The sequence below is a fragment of the Mastigoproctus giganteus genome, chromosome 13 (genome assembly GCF_048544385.1).
Source record: "Mastigoproctus giganteus isolate SK-2022 chromosome 13, ASM4854438v1, whole genome shotgun sequence".
NCBI classification, from domain to species: Eukaryota; Metazoa; Arthropoda; class Arachnida; order Uropygi; family Thelyphonidae; genus Mastigoproctus; species Mastigoproctus giganteus.
In genome coordinates this window covers 119,155,579-119,173,961 of record NC_143587.1, presented here as the reverse complement: position 1 = coordinate 119,173,961, position 18,383 = coordinate 119,155,579, and the positions used below count along the sequence as shown (strand labels likewise).

At 35.1% G+C, this 18,383-nt stretch overlaps 1 protein-coding gene across 1 annotated transcript in view; it reads right to left on the bottom strand.

Moving 5' to 3' along the window:
* Window positions 1-954: 954 nt before the first annotated feature.
* CalpC (calpain C) overlaps window positions 955-18,383 on the bottom strand; it is a 31,828-nt gene continuing 14,399 nt past the window's right edge. The window contains exons 5-20 of the mRNA XM_090387577.1: window positions 17,993-18,067; window positions 14,448-14,542; window positions 14,265-14,342; window positions 13,925-14,097; window positions 12,692-12,810; window positions 11,349-11,438; window positions 10,910-11,028; window positions 7,670-7,715; window positions 7,489-7,554; window positions 6,897-6,954; window positions 5,727-5,785; window positions 4,700-4,768; window positions 3,636-3,714; window positions 3,306-3,422; window positions 2,924-2,982; window positions 955-1,048 (exon numbers count right to left, since the gene is read on the bottom strand). Of these exons, the coding sequence (XP_090243703.1) occupies window positions 1,022-1,048; window positions 2,924-2,982; window positions 3,306-3,422; window positions 3,636-3,714; window positions 4,700-4,768; window positions 5,727-5,785; window positions 6,897-6,954; window positions 7,489-7,554; window positions 7,670-7,715; window positions 10,910-11,028; window positions 11,349-11,438; window positions 12,692-12,810; window positions 13,925-14,097; window positions 14,265-14,342; window positions 14,448-14,542; window positions 17,993-18,067 (1,329 nt within the window). The 3' untranslated portion in view covers window positions 955-1,021. The remainder of the gene's footprint in view (window positions 1,049-2,923; window positions 2,983-3,305; window positions 3,423-3,635; window positions 3,715-4,699; window positions 4,769-5,726; window positions 5,786-6,896; window positions 6,955-7,488; window positions 7,555-7,669; window positions 7,716-10,909; window positions 11,029-11,348; window positions 11,439-12,691; window positions 12,811-13,924; window positions 14,098-14,264; window positions 14,343-14,447; window positions 14,543-17,992; window positions 18,068-18,383) is intronic.

The following is an 18,383-nucleotide window of genomic DNA, read 5'->3' as shown; positions in this document are numbered from 1 at the left end:
CTGAACGAGTTTATAATAACAAAAATAACTCTACGGAATCTTAATGTTCTAAACTAACCCTAAGAAGTAAAATCAAAAGTCTGTTAATGGATGGGACTGGCTAAGAAGTTAAGGTCTATTTGAATTCCCCTCCCCACTACAATTGTAACAAAAACCCTCAAGAATCTCAGAAAATCGCTTCAGGACCAGATCATTTGGTTGGGTAGTGGATTTTGCCCTGAACTTTACCCTGCTCGAATAATTAAAGAATCAGATTTAAATCCCGAAGGTTGTCTTTACCATCCATAATTTCAAATTACTAAAGAGAACGAAAGCAGTATTCAGTTGTACTCGCTGCCCGTCTAATCTTTGGAATATCGACATTACCCTCTCATCCTTAAGTGGTGCCCATTGGCTTAAATCAAGAAAAGGGTATTTCTGTTTTGGTTCAGGCTCGAACAGGCAAAGAGTAGAACTCTCTACCCGCATGTTACCACAGTGCACATTGGCCCTATATGATCATACTAATTATTTTACGTTCTTAAATAATAATAAGCCATTTTAAGACGTTTTCTTGTGTTGCAATATTGCGTGATAATAAAATTGAATTTAAATTTCAACAAGTGTGACTTCTAAGAGTTTGAAATACATGCCCAAGTTTTAGTTTCAGTCGCTCTGCTAGTTCCCGACACCCCTAGCAAGGAAATCAAGAAGTTCCTTATGAAACTAATCAGCTTTGGAATCAAATACTCCTCATTTGAGAGAGATCAAGTATTAGTCTTGCTCTTTCGCTCTCTTCAGCTTATGTCGAAGCTGCTTCATTTGAATATTAGCAAATGAGTCAGAAATATTGTTTTCGTCACCCTTCAACAGTCTACTTCGCTTTGTATCGACTTCAGCACGTGGCATTCAGTCCTGGTCGTTAATTATGTCTTTTCCTCGGAGAGAAAGCTGCAGTTCTAGATTGCCATTGTCATAATGAATACATTGATGACATTTGATTACAGTCGGCATGCACATCATGGATTTAAATCTCCACTCCTTAGCAATGCAGAGAAGCTCCAAGCCACTAAAAAATTAAAAGAAGCCAAATGAAATAAAAAATACAGTATTTATTATAAAATATATTTAAAATTAATTCTGTATAGCAGTTTTAATTTTGATTATTATTCAAAAAAAAACAATCCATCCTTGTTTAAAACTTCTGATCGGCATACTGCCCTTATGTGAGCAGAATTCAACTACTACACTAATCCAAATCCAGCAGAAATAAACCTCCTTTTATAGAAATCTGTTGAATTAGAAGAAAATTAACTATCCAAGATTTTATACTGTCAAAAATGTTTCCTTGCATTCGTGTGAAACTGTAGCATTTATTTTATTTAATACTCAAGCTTACAGAAACTTTTAAATATACGATGTGACATTCGTAATAACCTTAGTGACAATATTTCAATTATAATTTTAAATAATAATTAACCTACTGCCTCTTCAAATTTACCTATTTAAGAACAGAGCAAAACTTCGTATAAGCGACCCGCCTCAAAAAAGGTACGTAATTATTGAAATAAGGGCAACTTATTTTCATAATGCTAATGGATGGCATGTTTAATGAACTTACCAAAGAAATTAGATTTCTATAATGTCCACTCTTATAACCAAGTGAATGTTAAGACTTAGCTGATTTTGATTTAGCTATTAACTAAATCACTATACGTTAAGGTAATGTTATGAGAACCTTGCTGGAGTCCATCATCAGACCATGCATAGCTGTTCGCAGCCTCCTGCTTGCCGACTGTCTCAATTCACACCGACTGTCTCAATTCACGTGGTATAAGAGTAGTCATTATAGAAATCTGGACCCCATGGAAACCATCACATAGCGTCCTTCTTAAATTATGTTAGTGTAAAGTTAGTTTTGGAGCTGTAACGAAATAATCAAACTGAAACAGTTCAATTTCACCTCAAAGAAAAGGTCAGTGTAGACGATAAAGAAGAACAAAACCGAAACCTAATGCCTATGTAATCAGAAGCGACAGAAGAATGGAAAAATCGTGTATTTCCACACTAATTTTGAGTTACAAATGGATTTAACTGGAATTAGTGTGGAAATGCATGATTCAACACTCCGTCGCAGACTTTTAGAGTTTCACTGGAGAGCTCATATAACAATCAAAAACAAATTTTGACTCAAGCTACGAAGAAAAAAAAAAAGAGTGAATTAGATCAATGGGCATAAAAGCTATACCAAAGATCATTGGAGAAAAGTACTTTTCTAACGAAAGCCATTTTGAGGTGCGGAGGTCAAATTACTAAACACCCTAAAATGTTGTGGCGTTGTTTTTCGTATCAAGGTACTGCATCATTCCTTGTACCTGTAGGGAATGATGAATAGCGAGAAATGGATACTAATTTTACCAAAAAAAAAAGAGCTCTAAGAATTGAATAAGCTTGGTACAACTGGGAATGCCATTTTTGAATAAGACCTTGCTCCTTGCCATTCATCCAAAAAAGTCATGCAATTTTTAGAGGAAGCAATATTATGAAATTCTTGGAATGATACAAGAAACTCCTCTAACCTCAATCTCACTGAAAATCTATGGGCTATCTTAAAGAAAGGCTCAAAAAATGGAATATACAACGAAAGAGAAGATAATTTATGCTGTGATAAAGGTGCAGTTCCATGATCCAAAAATAAACGAAGTTTGCCTGAAAAAAAAAAAAAAAAAAAAAAACTGTTGGATTCCGTGCCAGAACGAGTAAAGATGATTATAAAGGCCAAGGGAGGTCACGTTTTAAATGTTAAAAACTGTATTTATTTGGCTTTTGTACTTGAGTTATGGAATAAATTTAAAATATCTCTCTGTTCATATTAATTTGCACAATTATAAATCACTCATTGTCACCAAAGCAATCATATTAGAAACCCAGTAAGGCGTCTTACCTCCTTGAGACCCACTTTCACGTACCCGTTCTGCAAAGGATCGTGCTTCTCAAAGGTTCCTGTGAAAATAAAATGAGACGTGAGCATGCTGTTAGTGCGCGTTATAAACAAATTACACGATACAGAAAACCATAAGATTTATAATTTTAGATGAAACATATCAGTTGGGACAAATTTTCTAATTTATAAATTATAATTTAGAAATTTGTCTCATTTGCAATTACCAAATTGATTTTTTTATGTAATCTTTAAAACTTGAGAATTTTTATTAAATCCTACCAAGTTGTATAAAATTCAAATTAAATTTAATAAATTGTTGAATTAAGCTGTAAAATATACACTAATTCAGCGTGAATGAGCTTATGAAATTAAATCAACTTACGGAAAGCTGTTGATAAGTGGAGTACACACGACACAAAATCTCCAAATCGCAATGTTCCATCCTTCCTCATATAACGAAGCACTAAAAGGGATAGAGTTTCTGTATTCACCTGGAAACCTGAAAAATTAAGACACAGATATCAAACATGATTTAAAAAGGGCAAAATAGAGCACTATTTGAAATAAACTCGAGGTTGGCAAGAAGGTAATTGTCTTAAAGCGTCCAAGGGTTAATAGTAACCCTTCCTGGAATCAATCCAAGATAAATCGAGATTTGTTAACAAAGTAGATAGTTAATAAACAGAATATCTCGAACAATTATTTTACTTACCAATATCCAAAAGAGCCTCCCTTAATTTTTCGGCCCTTAGAATCCCTGTGGTTCCCTTGGTTAAATTCCGGAAGGTGTTCTGGAAGAAAATACGAAACCTTTGAATACTGCAATCTTGCTTTCAGGTCTATGTGACTTAAATATAATTCGTTTAGGAGAAGTCATGTGGGAGGAGGTGGGGAGTGAAGGTCAAATAACAATTCGAAATTACAGAGAATTTTCTAACTTGGATGGATTTTAATTTCCGGATGAAAAAGTCTAACAATATATTGAAAGAATATAAGTTCATGTTCAGGAAATGTATAAATTGGTTATATCTTGCTTATAAAAGTTATTATTATTGCATGTTTTTCTTTTTGTTTATATCTGCATGCTCCGAAATATTTCGATTTAGTTTTCATAACAAATTCTGTCTTTAAAAAACCCAAATTCGCCACCAATAAGAGTAGAACACTAATAATAATTCGTTAAAAAGTATTCAAAAATACATCTAATTGTGAGATTTTTTGAAAGCAATCTCATACTGGATAACCTCACACCAGTTAAGGTCGCGTCACACGTGGCTAGAGCTAATCCTTATTACTGATGTTCATAAACTTAAAAGATGTCATTTGGCATCTGTTATGAGCTGTCTACTTTTCGTTTCATATTACTTCTGAGCGAAGTGCTTGCGATATAATTCTGCAAAATACAAATTAGTTATCAGTTGTATTTTTATTCGACTAATAACGCTTGATATTAATTTAACTAGTAATATTAAATATTACTAGTTAAAAAAACCACGATAAACTGATAACTAATATGTGTTTTTAAAAAGAAAGATCATATCACAAGCACTTCGCTCACAGCTAATACAAACGAAAAATGGACAGCTCGTAACGGATGTAAACAACTGGACACTTTCACTTAGAAAGTATGGACTCCCACTCAGCAGGTTAATATATTTTTTCCTTAGATATCAACAAACGTTGCCTGAATCGATTTTATCCCCCTCCACATCAAGGCTATTTAAGCTACAGATTTTAATTATTTTTAATACTGTATTGTATTATTAACATGCTTACCTGCCAAGCCTTCAGACTGCACATTAGATTCTTATAATCTCCAAACCTTAACCTCCTAGCGCCAGTAGTCTGTAATACAATTAAGGAGCAGTAATAAGTAGACCCAGTGACACTGAAAACAAAGCTAACGGGAAACATTTGGTAAAGGTTCAAGTGGAAGTATTCATGTTTGAATAAAGCCAAATATAAAGAAATCTGTCGGATGAGATATTAAGAAACATGCAGCTGAAAATCAATGGTTGTCTTATAAGTATGACCAAAGAGGAGGGAGGAATCTTATTCCAACTAATAAATATCAAAAAGATGTTTTGCTTTTTCATCAGGGATATGAAAGTTCCCTTTATAAGATTAAAGGTGTTTTTTTCAAGGAATGGTGTGCTTTGAATCTAAAGATAACTGTTTAATCTTCGCCTGTAGAGCATTCAAAACTTCTTGGGCTGTAGATGTGCAACTACGCAAACCGTGAGACAAAAATTCCGCTCTTCCAAGACGTCGATCCACTCTTGCACCTGTCCTTCCACGCATTTTGTTTTAAATTTAAATGAACAATCACGTGTGCATGATCACATATTTCATTTTCTACTTCCAAATAGACACAGCATATATTCATACACATATGCATGAAAATACGCGGTAATGAAAACGTAAAAACCACAGCACGACCGAGTTGGCCTCAGAATAAACAGAATATTTGCAAAGGAGCAGATGTTTTTCTGCATCTGCGAAAAACAAAACCTTCCAATCACTCATACTTTTGCCATTGCTAAAAAATTGACCATCCTCTGATTTGGATTTTACCAAACTCTCCACCTCAGCTACCTTGCAGATAATTTGCTTAAACTGCCTACAATATGCTGCCCGAAAATAAACTTCATGAGATCCAGTCTTTTGTTGCTCCTTAAGATTTCGAATTTGTGTCTCCCACCAAAGTTATTAATAAAGAATGGCAGTATAAGAACTTTGCACTAATCCTCGTTGTAATTTAAATCATGTCAGGCATCAACAGAACTAAACTTAGAAAGGATACATCCATTGCTAGAACCACTTGACGACATGCTTCCAGCGTAGCACAGCTCTTCACATAATCTGCAATTAAAAAAAAAAAAAGGAAAATAAAGTTTAGCAGAGGTAATAACTCCTGATAAGTAAAAAGTTCATTACAAGCCTGACTTGGGATCCATATATCTTAGTAGAATAATCACTACATCTTTAATATTTAATGGAAATTAACGTCTTTGTTATACTGTAGTAAATTACTCTCAATAAATTTTTCTTCTATATTTAGACTTTTATTTGGGCTTCGCAAGCATAAAAAATAAACACAATAACAGAGAGAATTGAACATTTAGGTTCTTTTTCGATAATTCATAACTATGTTTATTATTTCATTTTTCTCATAAAACTAAAAATAATTCCTTCTCTCATTTTTAACAACACAAACATAGATGGATTACGGAACAGAGCTCCAGACTTCATTGATTATAAATAAATAAAGATTGGCAAGATTCTTGCTAAACTTAAAACCCTGTAATGAGGTTTCAGATGTTTAGAGTTCGTGAACTTACAACAGCGCAGCGTTATGAAAGGTTGGGATATTACTAAATTGCAGAACAAAAAACATAAAACAAGAACAGTATTAGAAATATCAACATAGATGGAAAAGAAGGATATGAGAAAGTATGACTCCAACGTAATTTGGGAGAGGGAAAATTTTCCTCTCATAGTATTAACTACTGTCGGTCATATCAGTATACTGTAGTTTTATATCTGTCTACAGAAGCCTCCGGCTGATTTGCAGGATGAAAATCCGGAATAACTCATGGAAGGAAAATCCAATTTCCTCCGTCTGGGATAGACTAACTACACCTCCCACTGACGAGGACTTAAAAAATTTCTCTAATCATCAACCAACATCACACCTAGGTCTTTTCAAACGATTGTCAGGTGCGATGCCATTCCCTCCGCCAACTAAGCTTCCAGGGAGCATCTGACGATGCTGTCCATCTGGCTTAACTACTCAGGGCCCTCTTACCAAGAAAGTCTTAAGTTCTGCAAATTGCAGGGACTGGAGATTAGGCACCTGCAAAGTGATCTGATTGAGGTGTGTAAGGCCTTGAATGGGTTGAGAGAAGGTCTTTGATCTTGCACGTTACAAATAAATACAGCCTACGTAAAATGTAACAGGAAATTTACTTACCGTTTGGAAGACAGGCTTCCAGAACTTCTTGCAGTTCAAAGGCATTCACCATCTTGTGCTAAAACAATAGAAAACCGATCATAAGAATTTCACGTTCAGGGTGTTTACAATTAGTTATGCAAATAGCAAAATGTGTACTCTGGTAAGGATAAAAGCAAAATCACCCACTGAGCTCCTCCCTCCTCATTCACTCACTCCATTTTGTGAGTATTTAATGGGTAGGCCTACCCTGAGCGGCTCTTTATTTTTCTTCCTTACTACAATATGAAATTCTACCTACGTACTCTTCTTGGAAATGTTTTTTTTTTCTTTTAGAAAAAGAAAGTTTATAACTTAGGTCACACCTAAATCAATCCTAAGCTTATAAAATGTCTTAAACCAAGTGAATGAACATGTAAGTTCTAGCTGAAACATATGTCTGATTTTCTCTTTGGAGAAAATCTCATTGGAAGCGTTTCTTTACCAAAGAACTTCTAATTGGTCTTATTCAACCTCAAATTACTAATTATCAATTCTAATTAAAACTAAAGCTTAAACTACTGTGATTTAATTATAGGGTTATATATTTCTTAATTTTTTTTATACTTCTTACCTCGTCTGCCGTCTGAAGAAATATAGCTTCGTATGAGCTGATTTTATTATCTACCACAGCCGGCGCCTAAGAAACAAACGAAAATTGAAGTTAAATTTATCGATTACTAATTAACAATAGTTAAACTCGCAATATGCGTCGAAAACAGCTACAAGTCCTCTGTACTAAAACTTACACTAACCTTTATAATTGCTGCTTTCATCAAACTGGGTGTATAGTCCAAAATCCTGAAAATGCAGACACAATAATTGAATAAAAGTGAGTTGATTCTCTTTCTGAAGTATAAAATAGCTCACTCAAAAAGAGGGTTAAAACTTAATGGTTTAAAGGAGTAAAATATTAAATGGTTAAAATATTATAATAATTTAACATATATTTAAAAAAGTTTCCAAATATGGGAACCCTGAATGGGTTTATTTGGAGCGTAGTCAGGCAAATAAGAAGGGTATGGTAGTACCTCACATGAATCGTCACCATATCACATTGCGAAGCACTGTTGGCAGTTATCTCCTTCATGAAGCTCTCCAAATAAAACCCTTTTTCCCCAAAATGCGTATGGGCTTGAAAAGTCCTGCTGAATTTTCAAATAGGATTGATACACTGCATGGGCACTTTATCCACTTTCTAATAGCGTGATGGACCGCTTCAGACTCGAATCGTTATTCTGACACGACATAGCATTAACACAACAAGGTGTTGAAGAATGACAAGAGGAGTATTGGATTCATATAAAAAACTATTCTCCTTCGTGGGATGCAGATAGCAGAGGATTGTGTTGACGAACACGCTTTTCCAGTTTATCGCACAAATTCGCATCGTGATTAAGATCCAAAGATTGGATGGTCAGAGCACTGTAAGGAGGAATGCACTGAAGTCGTTCGCAAACATTTGACACCCGGGGCCGTACTGTCCTAGTACCATTGCAGCCGTATTTTTCAACTCAATTCCATGCTAAATCAGATGCATTTTATATGTGCAACTGTATCCCCAATTCATAAAGGGGATCGAAGGGTGACACGAGTAATTACAGACCAGTTAGTTTAACTTCTGTTCCAGGGAAAATAATGGAGTCACTAGTTAAAAATGCATTGCAGGATCATCTACACAAGATTGCAGTAATAATTCAGACACAGCATGGGTTTGTTAAGGGATTGATTGGACACTACGATGTGGTTACAAAAGAATTGGATACAAAAAATAATTTTGATATCATATACTTGGATTTCAGGAAAGCTTTTGATACTGTCTCACATTGAAGACTACTGTACAAATTGGGGCAGTATGGCATTCAGGGCAAGTTGATGCAATGCATAAAATGGTGATTGTAGGAGAAGACAGAGAGTGGTAATCAATGGACTCTGCTCTTCATGGACTAATGTCATCAATGGAGTTCCCAAGAGTTCTATGTTGCGCATACAAATGTTGTTTTGTCTATTTGTTAATGATATTGATGAAGGTATATCAGGCTTAATGTTCAAGTCTGCAAATGATACAAAGGTTGGCAGGGTTGTTAATGACAGTAATGGAAAATGTGCTACTGCAATAGGATCTAGAAAATTTGGGTATATGGGCTGAGAAGTGGCAACTGAAGTTTAACATTGACAAATGCAAAGTACTGCATGTAGGTAGAAGTAACCCCAGAGAAACGTACCAACTGTATGGTACTACATTTAAGGTGGTAGAAAATGAAGAATATCTGGGAGTAATTGTGTAGTCAGATATGAAGTTTTCTCAGCAATGCAGTCAGGCTGCCAGAGCAGGTAATGGGGTGTTGTCAATGATATACAGGAATTTTGCTAGTAGGAAAAAGGAGGTGATTATCCCTTTGTACAAGGAAATTATCAGGCCACGCCTTGAGCACTGCGTACAGGTCTGGAGGCCTCATTTTATGAAGGATGTAGGGTTTTCTTGAGCGTGGACAGAGAAGGACAACAAGATTGGTGAGGGGAACGAAGGTGTCTTCTTACCAAGAAAGTCTTGAGTTCTGCAAATTGCAGGGGCTGGAGATTAGGCACCTGCGAGGTGATCTTATTGAGGTGTATAAGGCCTTAAATGGGTTGAGGCTGCTCGATATTGATGGGATTCTTCCTCTTGCTCAGATTACGAACCTTAGGGGGCATAAATTCAAATTGAGGAAAGACAGTTGTAGAATAGATGTGCGGAAATTTGCCTTTAGCCAGCGGGTGGCTAATTGCTGGAACAAAACTTTCATCTGTCGTTGTGGAAGTTCATAGCTCAAATAAATAAAATCAAGGAGAAACTGGACAAACTTTTAGACGGAATGGATGTGTGATTGTTGTTTTTTTTTTTTTTTTTTTTTGGCTGATGGTGTATAAGCTTGATACGCTTGCTTTCTTGCATCACATGCCTCCATTTCTACCACTACTATACAAAGAACATTTCTAAACATCCACATGTTTAGAAACGTCCGACATATAAAATATATACTTTCAGGATTGATTCAGGACTTCAAAACAGTGAAAAAGGTTTACACAAACATGTTTCCGATTCTGAACTATTGCGGAGTTATGGCTGTTTGAATTTTAAAAAATGGAGAATTCAATTGTAGAAAATAAAAAAGTAATAAGAAGAATAAAGAGACGCATACCTCATAAAAGTTTTATTTGTGGTAGGTAAATGTTTGCTTATTCTCAGTTCAGTTTTAATTATTTTTACCACTGAAAACCCTGTAGTCATTTTTCAAAATTGAAACCACCATAGGTCCATAACCGTTTAGAATCAGACACTTTTATATAAATTTATTTCACTGCTTCAGAATCGCTCTGAAAGAAAGAAATGCCCTGTATAAAACAGATTATTCTTTTGTGAGCAACTCTCGTATTTCAAATATACACGAACATGCAGTGATATTTATTTACTCATTTTCAACAATTTAAAAGTAATGGAAGGTGATGGACATCAGGTTCAAAAAATTTGATTCCACCACTTCAAACAAGTACATGCCGTATAATGCGCAGCATTAAATCACATACGAAAAAGGACACGTTTCAGCAATAAGAAGGCAAAATAAATTCTTCCCTTGCTCCTTAGACACCCTAATTTTGATATTGACTGGCTGGGAATCTGTAAAGCCCAATTATAAATCTCCTTTAGAGTCCTTTCCCAAGATGGAGGATGATCGCGATTTATATTTTGAGTAATGTCTTGATATCCTACAGATGTTTAAGTAAATATCCTTTTAGTGATATCTTACAGTATTTTAATATCTTCCATTCTCAATATCCATGTCTCTGCCCCATAAAGTACCACACTTCATACCAATCTTTTCCTTAACCCAATTCTTAATCTCCCACACAATAATCTTCTTCGCTTCCCAAAATATTTATACCCATTTAGGTTTTTTACTAACTGTCAAAGACTATCGTGGGCATGAATCGCAATTCGAAATCATTTTACTTACTTGAGTTTTACCTGTTTATTGCACACAACCCTGAGAGTGAAGTTAGCCTCTTCTCCTGGTTCAAATGTTGTACAGAGAACAGCGTAACTGCCTTGATCAAAGAAACATCTACCAGACACCTAAAGAATAAAGAGAAAAATAAAAATCAGACATTAAAAATTTATATTTTGTTTCATACACATAATCCAGTCTCATATCAGTTGAATATGTACGGAATTATATAAATTACTTTGCACTTTCAACACACTGCATATCAGTAAGTCTTCCAAAATGTTTAACACACTGCATATCGGCAAATTAAAAGTGACTTATGACTCACCCTATTTATTATAATTATTTATTTATTTTATATGCTTAACTTTTCTTATAAAGATATAAGAATATATAAGTGATATACTAAAGCTATATTTACAAAAGTAAGAAAGACAAAAAATCTCACCTGTTTGCTGTTGCTGTAAGGTGAACAGAAAAGAGATTTTGTTTTTTTAAAATATGACTTATCCAGTGGTTCAGACACTGATTTTGAAATCTAGAAAAAAAAATGTATATTCTTTCATGTAAAATATTTAGAGTGACGTGTATAATTATGTAATAATTATCATTTGTATTATAATGTTATTGGGTGCTACTTAGAAGCAGTAACGTGGAAGTTAAATAATTTTTATAATGCAAAAAGGTTTCTTAAAATGAACTAAGATTTCTATGCAGCTCAACAACATTCTGTGAATTTTAACCAATCGCACCAAAAATAGATTTTAGAAGGGACGCTTATTTTCCTTTACTGAATTCAATAAGATTATATTTAAATTAATTAAGGTACGAGAAGAATTTAGCTTAAACCTGCTTAAATAAATTTTAGTTAATACGGGAAATATTTATCTAAATGTCTTGTATTTTACTGTCCAGCTGTGTTGTAATAGAGAATAGTTCTGTCCGTATATATATATATATATATACATACATACATACATACATACATACATACATACACACACACACACACTCAGTGATCACTGAATTATGACCGCCCCATTCGTAATAGACTATTCCGCATGGCTTGCAGAGCAGTATTGTACGCTAGAGCAGTGGTAATTTCGAGGGTTTAGTGTCAAACAACGCGCTGATTGGACACTGGAGGACTGGAAACGAGTTTGTTGTTCGGATGAGTCCAAATACCTTGTGCAACACACCGACGGGAGCCTTCGTGTGTAGTGCAAGCAACACGAGTCCATGGGTCCCATCGTACATGACGCCCACTATCCAGGCAAGGTATCGGTGGTTGCTTAATATGGTTCATGTTTTGCTAGTAAGAACTAGGATCCCTGGTGCATTTTTTCTCGGATAGAAACTGAACCTTCCAAGTCGATAACGCGCCGTGTAATCGGACACGCACTGTGCACGTGTGGTTCAAGGAACACAGGGAGGACATCGGCCATCTTGATTGGGATCGAAATTTTCTTCACATCAATCCAATTAAACACCTATGAGATGTTTTGAAACGAACAGTGAGGCCTATGGACACGCAACCGAGACCAATTAATCGAAACATTCCTGGATAACCATAACCCGACTCTGTTAAATTCTGGCTCTCCAACTCATGTTCAACTACCTACATCAGCCACTTCTCGGGTTATTTGCATATCTCCAATAGATGTCTGAAGACGTCCGTAGGGATTTGCAGCCATCTATTGAAGATATGCAAATAACCCAAGAAGCAATTTCATTATCTTCAAAAATATTTTTTGGCACTCAGTGAAATATTTATCAACAAATAATGCCTACCTGGAAGATTGCAAATCCGATAACCTTTGGTTCGAGCACAGAGTGCTGACTTAGAGAAATAACAAGGTCTTCAGCATCAGACAGGATGAGCTGAAACTGAGGATTGATATGAAATGTATCTGTAAAGAAAGAAAACATTCAGGTTGTAAACAGAAATAGGGCGATTTAAAAGATACCCAAAAGGTACTATATGTTTTAGTATTATGTCAATTATTATAGGCATAATTATAACCAAGGGTACCATAAAAATGTTGAAAATCTCCTTTCCAAGCACTTTTTTCACCATGTTTGATGAAACTCGACGTAGTATCTAAACTACTAAAAGTTGGTGTACATCGCTCCTTTTAAGCAACCCCAAAGATAAAAATCCAGAAGATCGTGATGGCCACGAAATTTTCCAAAAACAAAAAAATATATGCTGCAGCTATTAAACACACTTCTAGTGAGCGACTAAAGGCTTAATATAAAAACAGATTTATGTTATGTCAGAACTGTTGGCCGTCTGAAGTGACCGCTGGTTCTACTGTTGCAATAAGAATTGAATTCCATCAAACTGTAAATGATAAAGTAACACTTATAGGTTGGATTGCGTGAATTCTAGATCACCCTATAGAAACTTAAATCGTATATATATATTGATTTATTAACGTCACGAACAGTATCTCCAGCTTAATTTAATTAGATAAAACAGTTTATTCGCAATAATAGCAGACTACTCATGGTGGAGCTAATTTAATTCCTTAAATTAGTGGTTCCCAAACTTCGGGCTCGTAGACCAGTACAATTCCATAAAAAGTTTTAAGAATGCACAAGGGGTTACTGAAAAATTAGCAGTTAATTAAATAAATAAATATAAAATTAAATAATTTTCTGCTTCAAAAATTATCAGTAGAAATTATCTGTTTCTTATTATTATTGTTTCTCTTCCATTTTGCCGACTAATAAAAATTTAAGTCATTGACTGACAGCAATCCGCGGACCAATGATTATGCATCCGCAGTTGCCTAATCACTGGGCATCTCTGCCTCAAAACACATGTGCCAAACGTAAAAAATGAGTTAAAAGGATCCATGATTTTAAACATGGATCAAGAAAAGTCACATGAATATCACGAACAATATTCTTGTTCGAAAAAGATGAATAATAATTGTCATGTTAGGGCCACTTAGAATATCTGCTGTTCCGCTTCCTGTTTGAACCAGAGCAGTGATACGAGTTCACGTGCTTACCTACCTATATTGTTCCTACATCCACCCGCAGACACTCCTTTCTGCCACGAACCTTGCCAAATTTTCATATGCCAGGTCATCTTTGAGCGTAAGGTTGGTTCGTCTTTGCTTGTATCGCCATCAAGATGGACAGTTTCTAAAGTGGTGAAAGTTTTCACGAAGTCTTGATACATCATCCTATTGAAATTAAAACCAGATCAAAACCGTTTTTACCTCAATTTTTTAATGTTCCAATCTATCTTGTTATTTTGAAACGTACAGAAATCGAATTAAACTTACTCACAGAAAAAGTATTTAAAGCAAAGGGATAACGACATAAAATACACCTGTAAACGTGGACTTACCAAAATTCCCCTTCTGTGGTACACCCAGCATTGATTTTGTCCTTATCCGTTGGTAATACCCTGTCCCATTCCGATGAGCTAGAACCAACAGTACTGTGAAATAAACTACTGAACTAATATAGAGCTAGTTCAAATGAAGTTTATATCTAATAACTGAGATGGTAGTAAGTTGAATTAGCTTACCCTTTTGACCATGAACCAACGTATTCAGCTAAAGTTCCTAAAGGATTTCGTAACCTTACTAGTTGTACTTGATCACCACCGCTTCGTGTTCCAACCTTTATTGAATAAAATATTAGAAATCATTTACTATCTTTCTTAAGTAAATCATAAATAAAATAATACTTTACAGGAATACAAAATTACTTAATTTTAGACTACCAAACCTCCTTAACAGAAAGGCGGACTTGTGCACTTCAAATTAATGTGCTATTTATGAGATGCATGGCCATGGAAATAAGCTTCCAGTTTCGGCAAATGAGTACCAGAAAAAAATAAATGATTACAAAAATAGAAGCAAAAAAAACTGATCCAGCAACAACAAATCATTTGTACAGTATGCTTAAAAGATGAAAACAAACTAGTTGATGTGTGCAGATCTTATTGAGCAGATGAAAAGAGTACCATCGAATGGACAACGCTGAAACAGGGTGAGTTCCAATTAGTTCGATACAAACTCAAGGTAGCTGTAGAGTGACCATTGAGATAGAAGTAGCTGAAACAGGAGAGGAAGAAAGTCGAAAGTTTAGCAGAGACAAGTTATTACGTTTTGTGGAAGGTTCCGAAAGTACCCCCCTGTTACATGCATAAAGCCTCTTAGAAGCGAACTGCGTCTGATCTCCACGTTATAACTTTCCGCGATAGTCAACGTTGGGCAAGCATCTTTGGACTGGTGAGTTTATTTTTATTTCCAAGAGAAGATTAATGGGTGACGTCGCTACTTTGACCAGAAAAACCATCAGTCTTCATCAAGGAGAACAGCCTATACTATGGCTCCGAAGATCGCCGTATAAATCGGTTTCATGGTCTATCGACAGGGTTACATTTCTTTGAGAAGACACCCAATGCTTCCACCCCTTCATGGCATTTTAGTTGCTTTCTTTCAGTGCCAAAGTAACTTAAGTTATAAAGTATCAGCTTGTCTATCCATAAATAACATGGTCTGTCTCTTTGTAGATGAAAAACTTGTTTTATGAAAAAGTAACCGAAGCTACTAATTGCTAAATCAAATCTTTAAAGAACCGTAACTGTTACAGTGTCAAGAAAGGAGAAAAAATTGATTCCTCAGCCAAAATGAAGGGGCGTGGACGTAGGAAAAATGGATGGAAACGTTCTTACTGGGATCCCGTCCGCTGCACCTGCAAATGTTGAGCATCCAATTATGAATTTGTTTAGTGATTTTGTAATTAATCTTATCTGACGCGATCGTGCAGCAAGTGCTACTTAGTGAACTAAAATATCTTTTTTTTTTTTTTTTTTTTTTTTTAGGGAAGCACATGCGAAAGAGGTTTGTTCCAAAAATTGGAAATAAAAGAAATGAATAAAGAAGTCATACATACGTTTAATATGTTTAGCGCTAAACTATGGATAGATGGTGACCAGTTAGTGAACGTGAAACGAGTGTGGCAGAAATTCAGATGTAACTTCGGAAGAAAATTTACCTAAAAAATGTCTGTAGAAATAGTGTGTGTAGAAAGAATTGAACCAGGAGTGAAAAACCAACGAGGGAAGAATTATTGATTAATACAATCGCTCTTTTGAACAGTCGATAAACTTTTTTTCAATTTGTTTGTTTGATTTATGGAAACCATATTTCACGAAGGATTCTACAGAAATAGAAATGTCATTTTAACAGAATGACAATATCATACAATAGAAATCAAACGTTGTCTAGAAATCGGGTATTATTTCAGTTAAGACGAGATGAGATTAAACAAACAAACAGTCTTATTTATGATAAGCAGGGACAGAATTTTATTTCGGTAGGATAAAAATTAATTTCATTGTCCACTTCATTGGACAATGAAGAAGTTAAGTCGGTCTTCAAATTATTCTCCACTTCATTGGAGAATGATCTGAAGACCGACATTTCAGAACCTCGTTGTTGTTTTGTTTCTGTACTCAAGCAATTAAGGTCGCAGTTGCGTTGTGTCTGTTAATAGATATGTTCATTGATTGATTTGCCTGTTTTTCTGGATGAAATCGCGATTTTCACAGGAAAATTACTATGCAACTATCACCGGAGACCGACTAACTCGGCCGCGTTGTGAAAACAGCTCAAAAAATTATCTGTTTGGATGGGATTCGAACCCAAGACTTTCCCATTTAGGATGGAAGTACGGCGATCTTAATCCTGTGCTACTGCGAGAATAATTTAGGGAGCTGGTGGTGGGTATTCTAAATGCTTGAGTTGCTATTGCAGTGCGATGTTTGTGAAACAGACGGAGGAACGTCACCAGAAAACTACGGACAGAGTTAAACATGAACCTGAAAGAAATATGATATAATTATACACTACGTTGTTACATAGAAATAATTTGTTACCCGGAACTGAAAAAAACATGGTGGAAATGTGCGAGTATTCTTGAAACCTTTCTCCAGTAATCAACTGTTTAAGCGTAGTGTATATTTGTATTTCTACCGACTCAATATTTTCACCTGATCAGCTAATCCCACTCCTGTCGAAACTTTCACATATGATTCGCTTTTATTTCAAGAAAAAACATGCACTGATGAGTGTGCAGAATTAAGAAAACTAAGCAGGTCGTGTTTTTTTTTTTTTTTTCGGAAAAATTCCGAATATACAATGGAAATGCTGCCCAGTTCGTCTGTAATCCCATACAGAATTACAGAGATTTGAGTTCGTTAATTACATGAGAATTTCGAAGTGGCTTCCGCTTTGAAAGTCACATTTCCTAAGTGGTATCGTGGATTATCGATATGTCTTGAGTAATATGGTAAGAGCGCAATTTTAATCGGTGACATTTCCTGATAATCTCATTCTCTAGGAAATAAGATAACGCAATTTTAATGCTTCATTAAGCATCCGTAACAACCCAGGTGAACTCCTTGTCAAGAAGCTTAACTCCAAAAGTATCCAACACTGAGGTCCCGTTTATTGATTACACAATGGTTCCAAATAACTCAAAATACAGAATCCAACCACAACCAAACAGATGCAATTCAAACAGGATTATTTGCCTTCTATATTCCCATTTGACAGCTTTCAACAACACACGCATTCTGCACAAAATGACGATTTTGACCGCTACATTACTTCCTATTTTAAAAACAGTAAATAGTGTTATTATCTTCCTCTTGTATAACAGGTTTTAAGTTCAACAGCCTTGTGACTGCTTTACAATTTCAACTACTCCAGCAACGACTTAAGCAAAGAATCAAACGGAACTTTCCATGGGAGGAAAGGCATCCATTTGCGTAATTTTTTCGGTGAAGTTTAACGCTGATTTCAACATTTGAATCCAATCTTTCAAAGAGAAAAAAATGCTGTATTAATAATTGTTTCAAACATTTTTGTAATGAATGTATGATAGTTCTGGAAGGGGCAACCATTGCATAAGAATTCATTGCACTTTGAAACACTTTCAAAGCATTTCACACGAAAACTAGTTTCGAAATATTCGAGTGTAATCAATGCTACAATTCATTGTAGCATTGATAAACTTTAATATTAAAAAATATTAAAGAAAAAAAGAAAGGAAACTCACTTTTTCCATTGCTAAAACCCTATAATTAGTAGAAAGCAAAATGCCGTTGGCTAACTTTTCTGCTTTGTTCCTTGTCTATAAAAAAAAAAAGGTAAATTAGTAATACTATTATAATAAAATAAAAAACACATTAAAAATTCTCTTTTCAAGGTTCTATTTTATACACTGTTTTTTATCAGCTGACGATCTTTAATTTTAAGAACAATTCTTTATAAAAGGAAAAAGCAAATTTAATTTTAAAAAAGTTATTATCGCGAAGAAGGGGAAATATCGGTATGTACTATCTAGGGACCCCATAACTCTTCTTCCTATACATTTCGTTATGAGTTAATTTAAGGCTTATGCGCTTGTAGCGGCCAGAAGTAGCTGCCAACTGGGATTTGATCATTAC